This window comes from Balaenoptera musculus, chromosome 15 (genome assembly GCF_009873245.2).
Source record: "Balaenoptera musculus isolate JJ_BM4_2016_0621 chromosome 15, mBalMus1.pri.v3, whole genome shotgun sequence".
Taxonomy (NCBI): domain Eukaryota; kingdom Metazoa; phylum Chordata; class Mammalia; order Artiodactyla; family Balaenopteridae; genus Balaenoptera; species Balaenoptera musculus.
This window is the reverse complement of record NC_045799.1, coordinates 87,806,379-87,825,385: the sequence shown is the minus strand read 5'-3', so window position 1 is coordinate 87,825,385 and position 19,007 is coordinate 87,806,379. Positions and strand designations below refer to the sequence as shown.

Below are 19,007 nucleotides of genomic sequence, written 5' to 3'. Positions count from 1 at the left end.
TCATCGCTGGGCGCCGCTGGGCGCCGCTGGGCGCCGGGAGCCGCCGGTTGCCAGGCAACCCTCCGGTCGCGGGCTAAGCGGGTTTTTCCCCAAGGTTCCCGGGACTCAAAGCGGACGACGCCTGTCCGTCTACGGGGCTTGGTCTCAAACAGGATGTAGATTATAACTGCTGTCACTTAAAAAGTGGGCGCAGGGTTGCGAGGTCGCCAGCGTTACACCTGCGCGCAAGGTTGCCAATGCAGCGGTGTGTCTGCAGACACCTGTAACCCAGGTTAGGTCACCTGGGGAGGGGATGAAGGCAGACGCGGGCCCAACCGCGGAGGGTGTCTGAGGTCGGAGGCTACGCCACGCCGGTGAAACTAACCACGAGTTAAATCGTTGTTCGGTTCTTAGAAATATTTTATAGTCTCGACACCGAAAACGGTAGGGAAGGGAGAGCCGGTGCGGCGGACTTTTAATCTGGGGACAGCTGGACGGGGTTGTGCCATCAAGGGGAGGTTCTGGGGGTGGGAGATACGACAGCAAGCCAGGATTCTCTAGTTCCACTCTCTACGGACAACTAACTTGTTTCTAATCGAATAACAGACACACTGCTTTTCTCTCGTGCACATACGTGAGAGTCTCTGTAAGGCACATATGGAGACCGGGCCACAGGTATAAGCATGTCCAACTTCACCGACTCCAGGAAAAACCATTCCGTTTTCAAACTGCTCCAACTGGCTTCATGACCACTGAAATAGAAAGTTCTCATCCATACATAAGCTTGACTAATATAGAATATAAAAATATAAATATGTTTACCTTGTATTGTTTACTTTTGCTTTTATTTTTAGTTCTGGTAACGTAGGGCCGTAACCAAGCAGAACTCCATGGAGCCTTCCTGGAAGGGAACAGACCCCACTTGCCCAATGTCCTCCGCCTGCCTCTTGTCTGTAGAAAAGCTTTAGTTGAAGAATAAGTTTAATCTGAGAAGTGAGAAAATGCAGAAAGGAAAACAGTCAAGCAAGACAAAATAATAATAGTTTAGCCATTAAAGTCAAGGACCTTTGGTTTCTCCTCAAGGGCTATGGATAATATTCTGAGCCATGTCCTTTGAGCTGTTTTGCCGATACTGAAACCCCACCAGGTGGAAGAAGGTAACTGCATGCTGCCCACGAGCATGTAGAGCCCAGACCCGTTGGAACCAGAAAGCTGATGATGTTGACTCCCGATTACCTCACCACCAACCAATCAGAAGAATGTTCATGAGCTGGTCATGCACCCCACAACCCTCTCCCTCACCCTGTCTTTAAAAACCTTTCCCTGAAAGACTTTGGAGAATTCAGGTCTTTTAAGCACTAGCTCTCAGGCCTCCTTGCTTGGCACCTGCAATAAATCCTGCATTTTCCTTCACCACAACCCAGTGTCAGTAGCCTGGCTTTTCTGCCCCCCTCCTCGGGGCAAGAGGACGCAAGTTTGGTTCAGTAAAAGGGAGAGGTGACTCAGATCAGCCTTCCATTGAGAACAGCTTAAAAAAATGTTCAAAAATATATGTAACAAATACATATATATTGATGACATCAGAGTGCTAATTTGACAGTGAAATATTATGGGACCAATAACAAGGGAAGAAAGAGGAGCCCAGAGAAGTGGGCCTTCCAATTGGGGCCGTTTTTCACTCAAGGGTCAGTCAGTTCGGAAGAAACAGCTGAAAGGCTGAGAACCCAAACAAAGATTTGGTCAGCTTTGCGGGCTTAGGGCTGCCAAAGGGGAGGGTTCTTCCAAGTGTCCCATCTTTGGGTCGAAACCCTGAAAGGCTACAATGTCGGTGTGAATATGAACAGAGACCAGCCCTTGCAGGAACTTCATAAAATCCATTCTGAATTCATTTCAATTTCTGAAACTGCATTTAAGTGATTCAGGGTTTACTATTGGTGCCTCTAGCCTGCTGAAAGAAGAAAAGTTAAAGTGTTTGTAGAAGACCATAATGTCCTATACCCCAAATTATAATTGCTCATATAGCATGACCCGTGCTCATAGGAAATAGCTACGTACACAAGGAGACAATGTGATAGAAAACCAAGAAAAACCACCACTGTCAGCATGCACTGGATTGCTGACACACCCACCCAACGTGGCTTCATGGATCTGAAGGCAGACCACCCCAGTTACTACTGGACCAGGTTCATTTTGCCCGAAGCACAGCATGCCAAAACGCTGAGATGCTGCGGTTTGCAGGAAATCAGCCAAGCAAGGAGACGGGAGAACAAGCCTCAGCACCACCTCCCCGAAGGCAAGGGGCTCAGGGTATTCATGGGATAAAGAAGTAGGGCGGTCTGAGGCCTGGGAAGGGTGGGGAGCGTGGGCAGAGGTGACTGGAAGAAGCTGGGATAATCTTGTTCCGCAAAGGTGTAACTAAGCCACAGGCCTCTGCACGTTCAAAAATGGGAGCACGGACTTGAGGGTGGAGTTTTCAGCTCTCTGACGTCAAAAGGTCGTGGAGAGGACCGTGGCCATTGGAGGGTCGGTGGTCCCCCCATCCATTCTTAACCAGCTCAGCTGGAACCAGACACAACTGACTCCAAGTTCCTGAAAAACAACTCAGGCGAGCATCTCATCGTTTAGGGTACATGCCGCTTGGAGGACATGCAGTCTTAAAATGACCTTGACCAGTGGAGCAGGTAAAATGGATCTGACCCCGGGTCTCACAGTCACGTGCTAACATGATGCCCCTGGTCAGGGGCTCAGTCTCTACTAAGCCTCGTAGCACATCAGGAGCTTCTTAGCCTGATGTGTGATTCTCTGCAGCAGAGGCCTGGCTTTGCTCCACACTCTGGGGGCCTGTGCCAGAGACCACCCCGCCCCCTGCCAGGGTCTCACTCACCGCGTGTGCCTCTAGCACTATTGGATCTTCCAGGTTATGTGACCCAAGTGCAGGACCACTTGTACTACAAACTGGATCTCTAGCTTTGGGCCCCACTCAAAACCAGCCCATAAATGGGTGGTGGTCACATTAAATGTGATCTATGCTGCCTGCAACCCAAAGGGGCCGAGCAAGGGCAGCGGGGCTCTTTCTTCGTGACGGAAGATTGCGTCGTTCTCTGTTTCTGCACAAAATTAACACAAAATTTAGTGGCTGAAGACTACAGACATTTATTAGTTCACAGTCTCTGCAGAGCAGGCACACGGGCGTGACTTTGCTCTGTGCCTTGGCCAGAAGGGCTCTCACAAAGCTGGGGTCAAGGCGGCCGCCAGGTCTGTGGTTTCCTGGGTAGGCTGGCCTGGGGGACGGTCCATTTCCAAGCTCACTCACCTGGCTACTGGGAGGATTTGCTCCTCGGGGCTCCTGGGGCTGAGGGTCAGCTCCTCGCTGGCCGTCAGCCAGAGGGCTCCCTGAGTCGCCTGCCCCGCGGGCCTCCCCACAGGGCGGCTTGGAGCACGGCATGGGCTTCCCCCGGGGCAAGCGAGCAAGAGGGGCCCGGAGATGATGGAGTCACTGTCTCGTAACCTAACCTCAGAGGGGACACCCCATCATTTTGCTGCATGTGGTTCATCAGCAGCAAGTCCCTCGGCCGGCCCCACTCACGGGGAGGAGGTTACAGAAGAGTGGGCGGCTCATGGGGGTATCGAGAGGCTTCCTAGCAGGGGGTGGAAGGTGCAGTAGCAGGGGCCGGGCCTTGTAGGGGTGTTCTAACTCCCCCAGACCACCAGTCCCCTAGAACCTCAGTGATGTGGCAGACCCAAAGCCCGGGGCTCTGACGCACACGTCTTAGGGGGGCGTCCAGAGCCCACACCACTCATGCTCCGCCAGCTCCGCCCGGCCTGACACCATCAACACAGTGACCAGAGGAAGGTGAGGTCCCCGTCCATTAGACCCAACAGGGAGCAGGAGACTTAACGTGGCCCTGAGCCGACCCACCAACACGCGCTCCGTCCCTCCCGCGGGAACGCAGACAGGGACAAACCGGGTGCCCAGCGCCGTGCTCTGTCTGGACAGACACAGCACAGCTTATAATCATGGCAGCTGTGGTTTGGGGCTGCCGCTTAGCCGCCTGACTGCAGCTGACTGTCACCCACCACGACACATCTGGAAATCACTCGGATCTGAGGGGCCCAACCTCTCAGTTCCACCCAGGACCAGGTACCGCTTCTAACGGACGCGCCTGGCCAGAGGGCAGATCCGAGTGGCTGCCATGTGGCCTTTGCTCCACAGGCCGGAGCTCTGACGGGAAGCTTCTGTCGGCTATTACGCAAGCATCCCCCCATCAACCTGCATTTAGAGACGGGCGACCCGAGGGAGTCTGAGCGGCCACACGACCTGCCGTTAGACAGGCTCGGGCCAGGACCCCACTTACCACCTGGACGCCGTCAGGCCACTGGGACCAGTGTCAACTCCAAGCCTGTGTCCACCGGCCAGCAGCTCGGGGCCGCGCCCTGCTCCACTCGGGGGCCCCTCAGGGCGTCGGTGCCCGTGGGGAGGGGCGAGTGCACAGACACCCGCCAGCGGGTGAACGGAGGGACGAAACGTGCTCCATCCACGCGACGGGCTGTTACTCGGCCACGGAAGGCATGACCTTCTGCTACGCGTCACCCCGAGGATGAACCAGGAACGGGTGACGTCGTCAAAGAAGCCAGTGCTGAGGACCAGACAGTATGATCCTGTCGCTAGGAGGCGCCCAGAACAGGCGAATCCGCGGAGACGGGACGGAGACTGGAGGTGGCCGCTGGGGGCCAGAGGGACGGGAGAACGGAGCGAAGGCTAACGGGTACACGGTCTCCTTTGGGGGTGGAGAATGTTCTGGAACCAGATGGTGGTGGTGGCGCTGCAACATTGTGAATGCGCTAAATGGCGCTAAATTACCCACTTTAAGATGCTTAGGGTGGTGAGTTTTATGTGTTTACAATACACAGTGTGTGTTCCTCCTTTAACGTGGTTTTGTTGTTCACGTGAAAGAGACCCGTGTTCATCTGCTTCTGTTCGTCTCCAGTTCTAGGCGCCTCCGGCCCTCTGCGCCTGTGTTGATTTTGTTGAATATGGAAAAAGCTCACCGGAGGGTATCGTTCCCTCCCCCGCCCCCGACTCAGGTACCCAGTTTCATTCGTTTCTGCTTTATCCTGTGTTTCTCCTGGCAAAAGTAAGCAGGTATGCGGGTATTTATCCCCTCTGTCTTGCCCAAAAAAGTAGCATGCTACGCACTCCTTTACACCAACAGTACATCCTGGAAATCTTGGTTGGTTTACCGACATCCTCTCCGTCCTTTCCTACAGTGGGGTGGGGCGGGGGGCTGCCACGGTCACTTACCCACCGTCCACGTGAGGGCAAACGTGGAGATCGCCTCCAATTCTGCAACTGTAAGCCAGGCTGCAGTGCACGTGCCTCTGAAGATTGCTGGTGGTAAACCAGGTTGGGGTCCTAGAAGTGGGACCGCTACGTAGACATTCATCTTGCCAAATTTTCCTCTGTAACGGTTGTGCCATCTGGCATCCCCACCAGCAGGGTGTGGAAGTGCCTGCCGCCTCCCAGCCTGGCCAGCAGAGCCGCTCAGGTTTGCATGTTTGCTAATCCAACCTGAGGAACAGGAACCCGGTGCAGTTTCCATTCGCATCTCCCAACGCGTGTGAGGTCAGACACCCCCTTAAGGATCCACCCTTTCCGGTCAGTTCACATCCTTCACCCATCGTTCTATCTGGCTTCTGGTCCTTCCCCCTCAATGTTCCAGTTCTTTATGTGTTAGAGAAATCCACCTTTATCTGTGATGTGCGCTGCAAACACCATCTCCTGATGCGAGCATTCTGCATCCCGGGAAGGCCTCCCTTCCCCTCACCTGACTTCTGAACCCGAGTGAGAAAGCCCCTCCCACACCCAGGTTCAGAGAGACCACCCGTGTTTTCTTCTAGTACTGGCTTGGTTTCATTTTTTACATTCAGATTTCTGATATGAGTCCTTTTTGGTGGGTGATGTAAGGTATATGTCGAATTTTACCTTTTTCTAAATGGCTGTCCAGTTGAACCAACACCAACTTTGAGAAAATCCATCTTGGCCCCAGTGCTCTGAGAAGGCCTCCTCTCACACACTCTGTCCAGACGCACCTGGCCGGGCTCTGCACTCCCTCCTGTTCCTCCTGCACCAGCAGGACACTGTCGTGATCACGGAGGCCGCAGGGGCCCTCACGGCCCCCTTTCCAGGGCTGCCTGTGCTGTCCTATCACGTTGACTTCCCCTGTAAACTCGAGTATCGACTGGTCTAGTTCCAGAAAACAGCCTGTTGGTATTTTTATTGGGATCATCTTAGATTTAAAATTAATTTAGGCAAAAGGGACACCTTATGTGGTTGACTCTTCCTAAGAACAAGGACTTTCTTTCCACTGATTTGTGTCTACTTTTGTGTCTTTCATGAGTGTCTTAAAATGTTATCTCATCTAGGTCTTGCATATATCTTAAGTTTATTCCTAAGTATTTAATCTTTATTGCCATTGTAAATTGGATTTTTCTTTTCCATTCTATCTTTTTTTTTATAAACTTATTTTATTTTTTTTTATTTATTATTTTTGGCTGTGTTGGGTCTCTGTTGTGGTGCACAGGCTTCTCATTGCAGTGGCTTCTCTTGTTGCGGAGCAGGGCTCTAGGCGTACGGGCTTCAGTAGATGCGGCGTGTGGGCTCAGTAGTTGTGGCTCGTGGGCTTAGTTGCTCTGCGGCATGTGGGACCTTCCGGGACCAGGGGCTCGAACTTGTGTCTCCTGCATTGGCAGGCGGATTCTCAACCACTGCACCACCAGGGAAGCCCCCCATTCTATCTTCTGATTATCATTTGCAGGAATGAAGGCTATTGGTTCCTGGGAAGCAGGCTGCCTGCCCGGCCCGTGTCTGTGGTGGGCAGTGCAGGTGGCACAGCTTAGGTGGACGGGAGGAAGCAAACACTTAGCTAATGGCAGCCAATTACCACCCAGCGAGTGATTTACAACTGGGCACGGTGTATGCCAACGCCTGGCGGCTCTCCCTCTCCCTGGGGTCCCATAAGCTTCTCCTTGACCGTGACGGACACAGTGACCGTGCTAATGGCTCTTTCTCCAGGCAATGTCTGCATAAATGTACAAGTAGCTTCAGTTTAGTTCAGAACGACAAAGAACTCTCCAGAATGTGAAAGTAACCAGTTGCTCTGCCATTGGCATGGGATTTTAAAAAGACCATTTTTAAAGGTAATTTGTGTAGCATTTATCGCAAGAAGATCTTAGCTTTTAACGCATTCTAAGGACGGCTCGTCATGTAGATAGGGGTGTGCGTGAATTCTACACACGTGGGCTTTAGGGGAGCCCCCAGATGCCCTAACGACAGGGAGGGAGAAGTCAAAGGAGAAGAAACTGAGGACAAACAGCAAACACGCCCTTCACACGACATTTAACCCCTCCTGCAGCACCGACGCTCCCCTCTCGGCTCTTCCAGGGCATCTACTCACCTCGTACAGCAAACTGTGATTGCTGTTCTTACAGCCTTTCAGTGACATAAAGCAAACAAATGAACATTTATCCGGGGAACGTTCACACCGGACCAAGTAGAGAAGTCAGACTAGTCCCCCTCTCACCACCCTCCCCGAACACACCACGTCTCACGACATCTGCCAAGTTGAGTAAGTGTCCACGGTCCTCATTCTCAAGCTTAAAACTTGGAAAACTAAGAACATTTCCGGAACTCATTGCAGAACCTACCTGTCAGATTTGGTCGTAGCATTACTGCCAAGAATGAATGGGGAAGCCGGATTAAAGATACATTTAAAAACATCCCCGATCACTTTTAACATGAATGACCTGCAAACACTGACTTGGGGCGGATGGGCTGATCGAGTCTGTCCTTCCCAGGATCCCGGGCCCCATTTCCAGCAAGAACTAGGGTCCTCCCTAGTCCACAGCTCTCAGTTCTCGGGAGGCCCTCTGGTGACACCTCGTGGGCACTTCTGATACCGCAGCCACGCACCACCTCGGCCGGGGGACCAGTCACCGGACACTGGGCCGGCAGCCTGGCCCCACGCCCTGCTCGGAACTGAGAGGCAGGACCGCAGCCTCGGCCGGGGGGGCGCAGCTGCACGTGGGTGAAGACCCCAGCCAGTGGGAGAAAACACTCAGCTGATCCCTGGCTCTCCCTCCCCACGAGCCAGACCCTCCAGAGACGCAATGGACTCCCTGAAAAGGCCGACCTGACGCCCACTCGTCCGGTAGGGCAGTGGTGGGCCCACCGCCGGGCACCGAGGCCCAGACAGAGCCTGCACACCTGGAGAGCCCTGTGCCTCGGGGCACCTGTTAGAGTGCCAGCCTCGCCCTGTCCCACCTGAGGCTGCCATTTGTAGGTGCAGAAACTGCAGCCAAGGTTACACAACGTGCTCAAGGTCACTCATCAAGCGGCCAAGCAACGACCTCATCATCCCACGTCTTGCAAACGTTTCCACTGAAGCGCCCCAGCAGCAAGGAAGTGAGCCCTTCCCGCCCAACGGGTGACCACAAACCACACGACTTCCTGCCAAGCCTTCTCTCAAAAATGCATGCAAACTTGTGACACTCAAAGGAATTCTCTGAACTTTCTCCTCATGTTAGCACTTTCTACGAAAATTTAAAATACACTTGTGGCTTCCCCGTCCCTCGGCCACGCCCACTGACGCCCTTAAACTGCTCGAATGGGCAATTCTCAGAAAATGCTTAACTTTACTAATGTAAGACGTACCCTTTTAAAGCACGGTGACACCATGTTTTCATCACATTAAGAAAAAACTAAGCCAATGAAACAGCTGATGAGGGTGTGGGGAAACTGATGGAGAGGAAGCTGGCGTGACTTTCTGGATGGCAACTTGGCACCTTCCACCAAACTCTGAAACACGTCCCCTCCGGCACAGCAAGGCCGTCCAGGAAACCCTCTCTGAGCAGCCGGGCAGACGAACGATGACAACGCCCAGGTCCTGGGAGACCACGCAGCCGTAAGGATGCCTGTGACCTTGACTGCTTTCCTGACCTTTCACCCTCTGCGCCACTTAAGTGTCTGTTCACACAGGTCCTTAAGGAAAATACTAACTTCTCAGAAAGCTCTTAAATACACTTAAATACTCCAATCACAGTTAAGAAACACAAGTGGACTCCTAACTTGATAATTCCTGATAAAATGTGCACGTCTTTTGTCCTTTAGTTTGGATGATCAAGAATGGCGCTAAAATGAAGTATGACGTGAGCCCCGCCTACCTACTTTTAAAATTTCTAGTAGCCACAAATTAAAAAACAAAACAAAACCAGGTAAAACTCAATTTAATGTTTATTTAATCCATCATATCCAAAATACTGTTTCGACCTGTAAATATTATTAACAATGAGATATTTCACTTTTTTTTTTGGCATTGACTTCAAAACCCAGTGTCTCAATTTGGACATTAACCTAACATGAGAAAGACCTGATCTGTATTTAGATTTTATAAAATTTACAGCTGAAAAACCAGATTCACATATTCATGTTCTTGACATACTCAACACTGTTTCCTAATAACTGAATGAAGGTAACAGCTCTGCGGCTACGCTGGACGCTGGCTTCACGTGCTCCCTAGTGGCCAGTGACCGCTGCACTGGACCTGGACCACACAAAGTGCTCCGTCCACGTAGTCCCCAGACCCACAGCGTCAGGAACTCCGCTGGGGTGGGGTGGGGTGGGGGGCGGTGGCACTGCTCTAACAGGGCCCCGCGCGATTCTGGCACAGCTGGAGAACCATGGGTCCAGATCTAACGCCACTGACAGGACAGGGTGTAGAAAGAGCTGGATAACCCACCTGTGGAATGGGAACTGAATACACCCCCCAACCATTATATATATGTATATTTAACATGGTTATTGGAGTATGATTGCTTTACAATGCTGTGTTAGTTGCTGCCACACAACAAAGTGAATCAGCTATACGTATACATACATCCCCATACCCCCTCCCTCTTGCGTCTCCCTCCCACCCTCCCTATCCCACCCCTCTAGCTGGTCACAACCATTATAGTTTGAGGCTATGAAACCAAAAAAGAAAGAGTAACTGCTTGGATTTTTGTTCATCCGCAAGCAGCGGGCTGTCTGGAACGCACGGCTGGACGCCCTGGGGTTACGACTGGGATGTATCTCTCTTCATCCGGTTCCCTGAGGTCCCGGGAGAGGACGGCTCTCCTGACAGGCCCCAAAGCCCTCGGTGTCACCCCAATGCCTGCAGTCAGAGGGTCACAGGCTGTTCTCTCAGTGGAACAGGAGCGGCGGGCTGGGGCCACCTCCGGACAAGGACCCCTAACAGGGAAGGTGTAGTCCCGCCCCCGTGCCTGGGCTCAGACGGCTGATCGCCACACAAGCCACGTGAGGAAGACACAGTGAGATCCACTGTCGGTGGTTTAAGGGACAGAGGTTAAGGGACAGAAGCCCCTGACCGGCTCAGCTCGGGGCAGAGCTGCTCGCGGTGGGAAGTGTGCAAGTGCTAGAGCATAAAAGTGTCCACAAAGTGCAAATCACGTTCGGAAAGAGGCCAGTTTGAACACAGTCACATCGTCACTTTACTCTCCACCTGAAAGAGAAGAAAACAGCTTATGTTCTTAGGTTTGTCTTGATTAGCCAGAAGCGGGTGATCGTATAAAAGACATTCGCCAAACACAGTGCTTCAGAAAGCAGCTATAAAGTGTCACTCTCATCACCCTGTGCTGGAGGGACCTGTGTGCGCACCCAGGGCTGACGAAGCCCAAGGTCGGGCGCACGCCCCCCTCCACCCCGTCCGGCCGTGACGGAGCGCGGAGCTCCAGGTGGCCAGTCATGAGCCGCACCACGACCGCTCGGCACTCACCGGCGGGACAGAGAACCGCCCCGCCTGACACAACGGCAGCAACACCGCGTGCCCCCCGCACCAGTACCTGAAGCGCCGAGCCAGCCAGCCGCCCGGCCCCTCGCGTGAAGCCCCCGACAGCCAGGCATCCGAGGCCCTTGCCGCCAAGCACCTGCGCAGAAGGGTCAGGTCAGTGCTCAGCCAACCCCTCCCGGTGCCGAGAGCCACGCACGCAGGGACGAGGTCACCCCCCAGCCCGGCTCGGGCACAGACACCATGAGAAACAGCCGAGTGGAAGTGACAGGTGACTCGGGCTTCCATTTCTACCCACGGAAGGTGGGGGCAGACGCGTCCACCGACCCGAGGAAGGTTCTCCCTGTTAATAAGCGGTGAAGGGGCTGAACTGCCCCCATCAGAAGGTGGGGTGGAGTCGACACCCAGGACCTATTTGGAGGGAGGGTGAGCTCGCCATGCGCCGACCCCACAGACCAGTGTCCTTATGCAAAGGGGACACTTGGACAGCACCGTGCACAGGGAGAACGCCGCAGGAAGGTGAAAGGCCAGGGTGACGTGTCCACAAGCCAGAGGACCCCGTGCCTACGGGAAGCACCCTCGGCGAGGGGGAGGCCGGGGGAGACCCTCCCCGTGGCCCCGCGCGGTGAGCAGGCACTTCTGGCTCCAGAACTGCAGTCCCAGCAAACAACGACTAGAATCGGCTTCAATTTGGAATCCACTTTTAATTAAGATCACATTCCCCCAAACCCCTACAGCGAATGGTCAACACCGAGAGCTGAGCGTGCCACACGGGTCCAGGTCGTCGCAAGCGCAGGCAGGCCGAGCCGGGCCTCTCCTCACCCGGCCGTGCCGGCAGGGGGGCCCCCGCGGGCGCAGCCGTGGTCCCGAGGGTGTCTGTGCTGAACGCAGACGGCGCCGCGACGCTCGGCGCGAGCCACCCGCAGCATCTCCTTCCGCCTGCAGCCCTCTTTCGAGCAGCGGTGCGAGAAAATCTGAGAACGGACAAGTTGCTTCAGTGTTCCGGCAGCCTCGCCGAGCAATCATTCAACCAGCCCCCGCCGCCCCATAAGAGCATCGGCACTTAAACTGGAAACGGTCCTTAGCTAAACAGAATGAAGGCGCCGGGGTTTCACTGAGGTGTCTCTCTGTCAGGTAAACAAGGAAATACTAGTTTAGGAGACAGAAAGGTTTTAACAAGTGGTAAATACTAAAGCGGCATTTTAAGTTGGGGTCTCATGCGAGATGCTTGGGGGGTACTCCCAGGAAAAGAAACAAGACGGGGGGGCGGGGGACGGGGACACGGGAGGGAAGGAGGCCGGGCACGAGGCGTCACGCACAGCCCTAGAGGGAGCTGGCGCAGCCGTTAGTTACTGCGGGGTCTTCGGGGTGATATCAACTCCCAGGCACTTCCGACTCTGTGCGGGTGACAATGGCAGGGAGGAGGGGGGCCGGCAGCCTGGGGGCAGCCCTCTGGCCAAGAAGGGCGAGTGACCCGAACGCGTGGCAACAGTGCAGGTGCCAGCGGGCCCGGGAGACGAGGAGAGGCAGCGCAAGGTGGGGAGTGAGGGTGGAGCCGGGAGGGAGGAGGACCTGGTCACCTAGGGGGCGGGGGGGGGGGGGGGGGGGGCACATGGGCGGGGCCGTGGTCGGAGCGAAGGCACAGGGTTTTACCAAAGCTTCCGGAAGGCTCGGAGGCACTGCACGGCAAGCGTGTGCAGCAGGAACGGGCTGGAGGAGATGGGGCCAGGAAGGGGTCGGGGGGCGCCAACCAGAGGGTCTGGGACGGAAGCTCAGGGACAGACTTCACCCTCTCCTGTTCCAGGTAATTTGTCATAATTGCATTTGTTCTGTATTTAGTGTAACATACAGAAACCGTGAGGTAAGGTGGTCAGAAGCCAGTGCCCTGGAGATAAGCTCTAAAGGCCAAGACAGCAGGGGGCGGCGCACCCCGCATCCTAGGGAAACCACCCAAATAAACCCGGAGGCCCCAGAGAGCGTGCAGTGCTGGGCTGGGCCTGGGGACGCGTGCGGGGCTCCGAGAGTCTCCAGTCCGAGGAGTGCACCAGCTGCCACGGGCCATCTACCAAGGGCCATGTCCAACCCGAGTCTCCTTGGACTCTGGTTGAGGATGGAGAAGTGACCACAGGTGGCGGCTCCGACTCCGCCTGAAGTTCTATAAATGTGACCACAAAGAGATGTTCTGAAAAAGGATGAACCCCAAAGGGCAAAAGATAAAAAGAAAACAGCCACAAGATTTTAAATTTCTTTTTTTTTTTTTTTTTTTTTTTGCCTGTGCCACGCGGCATGCGGGATCTTAGTTCCCTGACCAGGGACAGAGCCCCCTGCAGTGGAAGCGCGGAGTCTTAACCACCGGACCGCCAGGGAAGCCCGAAACAGCCACGGGGTTTTAGGAAAAGCACACGGGCGAGCAGTCACGGACTCAGCAGACACGAAAAGGCTGAACCGTGAGCCGGCAGGGAGGGTCAAGCAGCAGCGTACCTGTGACACGGAATCCCCGAAGGCTCAGAAATCGACAGCAGCAGAGGCAGCGCGGGTGACGCGGGACCGGGCAGAGGCCGCGTGGCTGGGAGGCGCACGCGCGGGGTCAGCTGCGGACCTGGCGTGTGGGCACGACTGACCACGACGTGGGAAAGACCACCTGCACGTGGGTCACACAGAGAAAAGGGAACTTGAGGGGAAAACGGAGGCCGGCCCGGGAGGTCCAGCCCCAAGGAGCGGGAGCCCAGAGGAGACGGCGACTCCCGGTCTGGAAGGGTCGCCAGGCGGAAGCTGCCACACGCGGGGACAAGGAGGACAGCCGGGCCCTCGCGGGAACTCGCTGAACAGCAGCGGAAGCGGGAAAAGCACCGACGCCAGCGAACGCCCAGGAGAGTCGCAGCCGGGGTGCTGGAGCCCGGCGGGCAGCGCGCCGTGGGACGGGCATCTCCCACCACCCCAGGGCGAACGAGACAAACGCGAGCTGGAGCTCAGGCCCGTGGGGGAGGCAGACGCCCCAGTGGAGCGGGCGGCCGCTCCTGACTCCAAACGCACAGACGCGGGACTTCAGAACGAGCACCGACACCGCCAAAGCAGGAACGCCCATGTCTGACTTTACATCCTTGACATTTCCCAGGCGGAGCTTAGGAAAAACCACACACTAACAGAATGATTCTAGAAAACCACATTCACTTTCCATCTTGGGAGGAATTCCTGTAATGAAAGCAAATCCTAACACAGACCCTAATATTTAGAAAATATGTTTATATAACTGTAAAAACCCATGCTGTTCACAACCCAGGAAAACACCGATCAATTGTTAGGGTTTTATTTTGTACCAAAACTATGAAAACTAATTAGCCTGGTTGGGTAATTGGCCTTCTTTCCCCTGGGGAGAAAGCAGCCCCCGGCGGCTCACGTAGACTCCGCCCTCACCTCCTCTTTCTTCCTCCCAGGGTGACGTTTACAGCCTCCATCCATGTGCGCACCGACCACCACATCTGGGATCTCGTCCTTTTTTACTGGGACAGGGCTGTTACAAAGTGGGCACACTGGGACCTGAACATCCTAAAAATAACAAATATGATATTCCAGATTCAGACAATCAAAACTCACGCACACACACAAAGGCACGGCGGTACAGCACACTTACAAGCAAGCAGAGTACAGACACTGACGTCCGAGCCCCACGAGAGCAGAGCGTGGTTAGCACGGGGGTCGGCAGCAAGGCACCCCCAGGGCTGGAAAGCAGTTGCCGTAAGTGGAACCCAGGAGAACTGAAGAAACAGACTATTAACCACCCGCAGAAACGACCCTGAGACAGAGGGCGAGCGCAGCCCAGGAAGGAAGCTGGTGAACCAATCCAGAAGGACAGGCTCAGGGCAGCAGGGCCATCTGTCCAGCACCGGGTAGTGAGCAGTGAAGCTGCCCAGTCACCTCGAGGGTCGGGCTGCCAGGAAAACCCTCCAGCCGTGCAGAGCCTCAGCTCCTTCGCCTGCCAGGGGCCTTCCTGACGCTCCCTGCAGCTTCCGCCGTGCCCACGCAGGGAGACTAGCTCAAGGGCACAGGCGGCCAGGCTGAGCTCTCAGGCTCAGAACCACCATCCAAGCCCAGCACTGGGGGGGCTCCGGAGGGAACGCCCAGCACGGTTAAAATCCCTCTGGGCCAGGGCAGGAGCTGAGCTAATTTAGCTCAAGAACACTGAGGTGACATGTGGGCGAGTAACAGGTAATCACAGAATCGCGATGCCAGCTGTCTGGGAACTGAGCTGGAAAGCCACCCAGGGGTGCTCCTGCAGCTGGCAAGTTGGCCAAGTTAAGAAATAAAGCATCATTCAGTCACCTCTAGGCAGACTCTCCCCATCCAGGGACACAGGAAGGTCAAGGCAACAGACCAGGTAGTTTGGCTTGGTCACCGGTGCCAGGTGAACATGAGTCACCCTCCCCCGCCCCCATGAACCAGCAAAGGGCCAGACCCCAGCCGACACCGGTCAAAGGGTGTAGCACTGTCACCCGCATTTCTAACTGCCACCCTGGGGAAGCAGCAGAGTGCTGACTGAAGAGCTCATGAAAATGCTCCCTGAAGCACCCAAAACAAAGTGAGTTCAGGCTGGGACCACCTGAAAAGTCAATAACCAAGGTCTTAAACCTCTGGACTCAGGCAAGTCTGTTTCCTTACAGCCATCTTCCGGCTTCCACCACGAACTGTCTGAATCACCTAGGGAGGACGCCAAGGCTGCAAAGGTACCCAGATAAGCAAGCATTTACAATTCTTCCCAGATTCGAGCCCCCATCAAGCGCTGCCCTGCGTTTCTTGTGCCCCATGAAGACAGAGCTGTTTTTCCCTGTGTGTCGAATAAAAGGAACTAAGTGTTTTAACACGTAAAGTAAGCTCTGAAGGTTTAGATACAACAATTTGATTCCAGGAAGATAATCTGTTGCTTTAGAGCTGTGCCGTCCAGAGCTTCCTGCAATGATGGAAAAGCTCCACATCTGCTCTGTCTACACACGGCTCCTGAAAACCTGAAACGTGGCTGGCGTCACTGAGAAACAGGACTTTTAAGATTTATTTAATTTTAATTAAGTTTTATCTACACGTGGCTAGTGTCCACTATCTCGGGCAGCGCAGCTTTGGGAAATGAGGATGAGAATCTTTAGAATGAAGCATGACCAATTACCTTCTTGAATGCAAAGGGACATTTATGTGCAGCGTAGGTAAAATGATCTTTACAGAAATCTTGTTTACATGCATCACATTCTAACGGAAGAAAATCTAAAAAACACACAAAAAACAGTAAAGTGTTTTAAAGACTAGAACAGAAGAATCATAGATCATATTAAACAGGTATTTACCTTTGCTGAGTTCATATTATGCCTCTCAAATACATCCTCGAGGTACCACATGAGAAAAAACTTGGGGGCCATGACTTTGACAACGCCAGCAACACTGAAGAACCGGCATAGCTATCCTTTCCCAAGAGATCCCACCTCACGTGGCACCACGTATCTAAGCAGAACATTTAAATCCACTCAGTGCTGGCAGCCAGCCTTGCACCTAGCTGTACAGAACCAAAACCTCAGGCCAGCATCTCATTACTGAAAAGCCAGAAAGGCCAAGGCCCAGAGAACAACAGCTAATGAAGACAATGGCCAGTTCTTCTCCCAAATAGATGACAAGACACCCATTTTCTGTTAATGTTCTCTTAGAAGTGCTTACCTAGCTGCTTGCAAGTTTTTTCTGAACAATGCTTCCCCAAATCAGGGAACTCCATTATGAGAAAATGTCCAAAACACAGATGACAGAGTGAAATGTCACCTGCAAGAATTAGAAATAATTAGGAGGAAAGCAAGGATGGTCTGAATTTCAGTCACCAGGGTTTATATCGCACAGCTGATATAAGTAAACAAACACCGCAAGGAGCATTAAACGCTCAAGTCATCTGGGCTCCCGCAGGGGCCTAAGTGTCACAAATTCTTGTCTTTCAGCAAAGAGAAAATGGGAGTTTTAGCGTAAGTACAAGCTCCTTCAGAATCAACCCCCTTAGGAGACAGATTGTTTTTCAGTTCTTTTAATTCCTAGTTTATCAAGCTCAACCCGAATTTAAGTTTTCATTAATCCATATTTTGACTCATATTGACAGGGACGTCCCATATTCAATTACACAGCTACTAGGGAAAGTTACAGCCTCGGTGAACTTTAAATCGCAATTTCATCTACTGAATATACTTGACAAACAAAACTCTGTTACCAGGTGCTAAATCACGTTACTTAACTACACTCTCCCGGGGACATTCGACTCAGTCCCCTGTTGCTCTCTTTAACTCCCTTATGCATTGAGTTTTACTCAGAATTTATTCCTTACTGACAATCAACCAGGAGTTGACCAGGGGAAGGGGAAGGGGAAGTCGTTAACTCACCAGCGGAAAACAGGTGGACAAACAGTGATGTCACTGCACTTGAGAGAAAACTGAAGTCCACGGCACGCCTCACAGGGTCCCTCCCCTCCGTGATCCGGCACCCACCAAACCTCTCAAAACTCTTGTCCCTCCCAGAATTCACGTCCCCAGAGCCTCTTCCGGACCTGCCCATCAGCTCTCCCGCTCCCGGGAGCGTTCAGGGTGCCTGGGATACTCTGGCCACAGCTGACATCCGCTCACGCCCTCAGGGCCCAGTTTAAAGCGTCACTCAGGGCCTTTCCTAAGACCCTCACCTGGCCCCACCCAAATCCCGTTTCCTCTGCTCTGTAATTCCTTTCCCAGGACCCACTCGCTCGGCTCCCCACTGCAGCTTCGTTCCCTACTCTCGGCTCCGCGAAGCGCAGGGCCCAGGTCAGGTCTGCCCATCCTGGATCAGCAACGCCCAGCGGACGTTCGGAAATCAATCGATCGAGGACCGACGAGACGCAGAACTCAATCCCGACGTGGTCGCGCTCTCGGCGCCGCAGCCGCGGTGTGAGAGCCCCGTTCTGCTAGGACACTAACGCCCTGCCCGTCCGAGGTTCGCGGCCCCGTCCGACCCCCGCCCGGCACCCCCAGGCCGACCCCGTACCTGGCCCTCGTCGGAGGCCTGGGCAGCCGCAGAGGGGAGCGGAAGGTGGCAGAGACCAAGAGCTGTCTCCCTGTCCGCGGTCAGCCGCGGGGGACAAGGCCAAAGGGACGAAGAAAACAGGATCCGAGCGACGGCCGAGGCCGGTCCGAGTCCGCGGGAGAGCCCAGCATCGCGCCGCCCGGACCTCCCGGCCATTTATTCGCAGCCGCCGGGTCAGAGAGCCCCCCGCTGTCCGGGCGTCTCCGGCGCGCCCCCGACGACGTCACCGCCGAGCCGACCAATCGCGCCCTCCGCGGCCAGGCATTCCCGGCGCGCCCCTGGACGTCACCGCTAGGCCGACCAATCGCGCCTGCCGCGGTCCCGTCGGCCCGCCCACTCCTCGCCTCTTCTCGAACAGTCCGGCGGCTTCTCGGGCTGAGGAGTCACGGTGAGGCGGCTCTGCGCAGGCGCACTGGGCCGGCACCCGGAGCGGGGCGCTGAGTCAGGGCGGGCAGGGCGGGGTGCGGAGGGAGGGTACCCAGCGCTGGGCGCCACGGAGGTGGGGGCGCGGGCGGCCAGTACCCGGCGCGAGGCTCCGCCGGAAGTGCGTCCAGCCGGCTCACGCACACAGCCACTGATTTTGCAGTTACAGATGAACTTTAGCTTGTGGGCAAGTTCACAAATGTGGAAACCACAGCCATGAAGGATCGACCGTGTGTGTGTACGTGTATGTGCGCATTTTCCTTACCCTTGTTCTGGACCACGTGAGAGCGTGGTGTGGACATGATGCCCCATCACCCCCCCCCCCCCGCCCCCAATACTCCCGCGTGTGTTTCCTACGTGGCCACTCCAGCCACCCAGCCCGGAAATCAGTGGTGACACTATGTTAAGGTCCGACCCGCAGACCCCATTTAGGTTTCTGCCAACCGTGTCGTCGATGCCTCTTTCCTCTGTGCTCCAGGAGCCCGTCACCAATTACCCGTTCATTGTCTTCCTGTCCCCGACAGCTTTTATTAAAGATCACAGACTTTCATTCATATAACGTGACTCTCAGGCAGGGTACATCCACGCTTCCTCAGGAGCAGGCTCAGGTCATACTTTCTAGGTGGTTACATCACAGAAATGGTACTGCGCTCATCGCCAGCACAGGATTGCAACCCCTCCTAGAGTGGGTGACGTTAA

The 19,007-nt window shown here is 54.6% G+C and overlaps 1 protein-coding gene across 14 annotated transcripts; it reads right to left on the bottom strand.

Annotated features, from left to right (window-relative positions):
- Nucleotides 1-9,960: 9,960 nt before the first annotated feature.
- ZFAND2A (zinc finger AN1-type containing 2A) lies at nt 9,961-18,118 on the bottom strand. Of its 14 annotated transcripts, XR_005016519.1 has the most exons (8): nt 17,847-18,109; nt 16,515-16,613; nt 15,976-16,070; nt 14,235-14,366; nt 13,854-14,030; nt 13,302-13,461; nt 12,474-12,615; nt 11,801-11,947 (listed from the first exon to the last, which is right to left on the bottom strand). XR_005016519.1 is itself a non-coding variant. In XM_036826276.1 (6 exons), exons 2-6 carry the CDS (start codon nt 16,567-16,569, stop codon nt 10,512-10,514), a joined length of 390 nt encoding a protein of 129 aa, XP_036682171.1. In that variant the 5' UTR covers nt 16,570-16,613; nt 17,847-18,109; the 3' UTR covers nt 9,961-10,511. The 14 variants fall into 14 exon arrangements, 8 of the variants coding, with proteins under 8 accessions (XP_036682171.1, XP_036682176.1, XP_036682175.1 ...); XR_005016518.1 differs by lacking the exons at nt 11,801-11,947; nt 12,474-12,615 and adding an exon at nt 9,961-10,535; XR_005016517.1 differs by lacking the exons at nt 11,801-11,947; nt 12,474-12,615 and adding an exon at nt 10,874-10,959.
- Nucleotides 18,119-19,007: the final 889 nt, after the last annotated feature.

Coding starts and splice junctions, on each gene's coding strand:
- ZFAND2A (XM_036826273.1), bottom strand. CDS start 13,905: ATGGGCGTTCCTGCTTTGGCGGTGTCGGTGCTCGTTCTGAAGTCCCGC. Junction 13,462..13,853: donor CGTTCTGAAGTCCCGCGTCT/GTGCGTTTGGAG, acceptor ACCCACGTGCAG/GTGGTCTTTCCCACGTCGTG. Junction 11,948..12,473: donor CGAGCCTTCCGGAAGCTTTG/GTAAAACCCTGT, acceptor TTTACCTGACAG/AGAGACACCTCAGTGAAACC.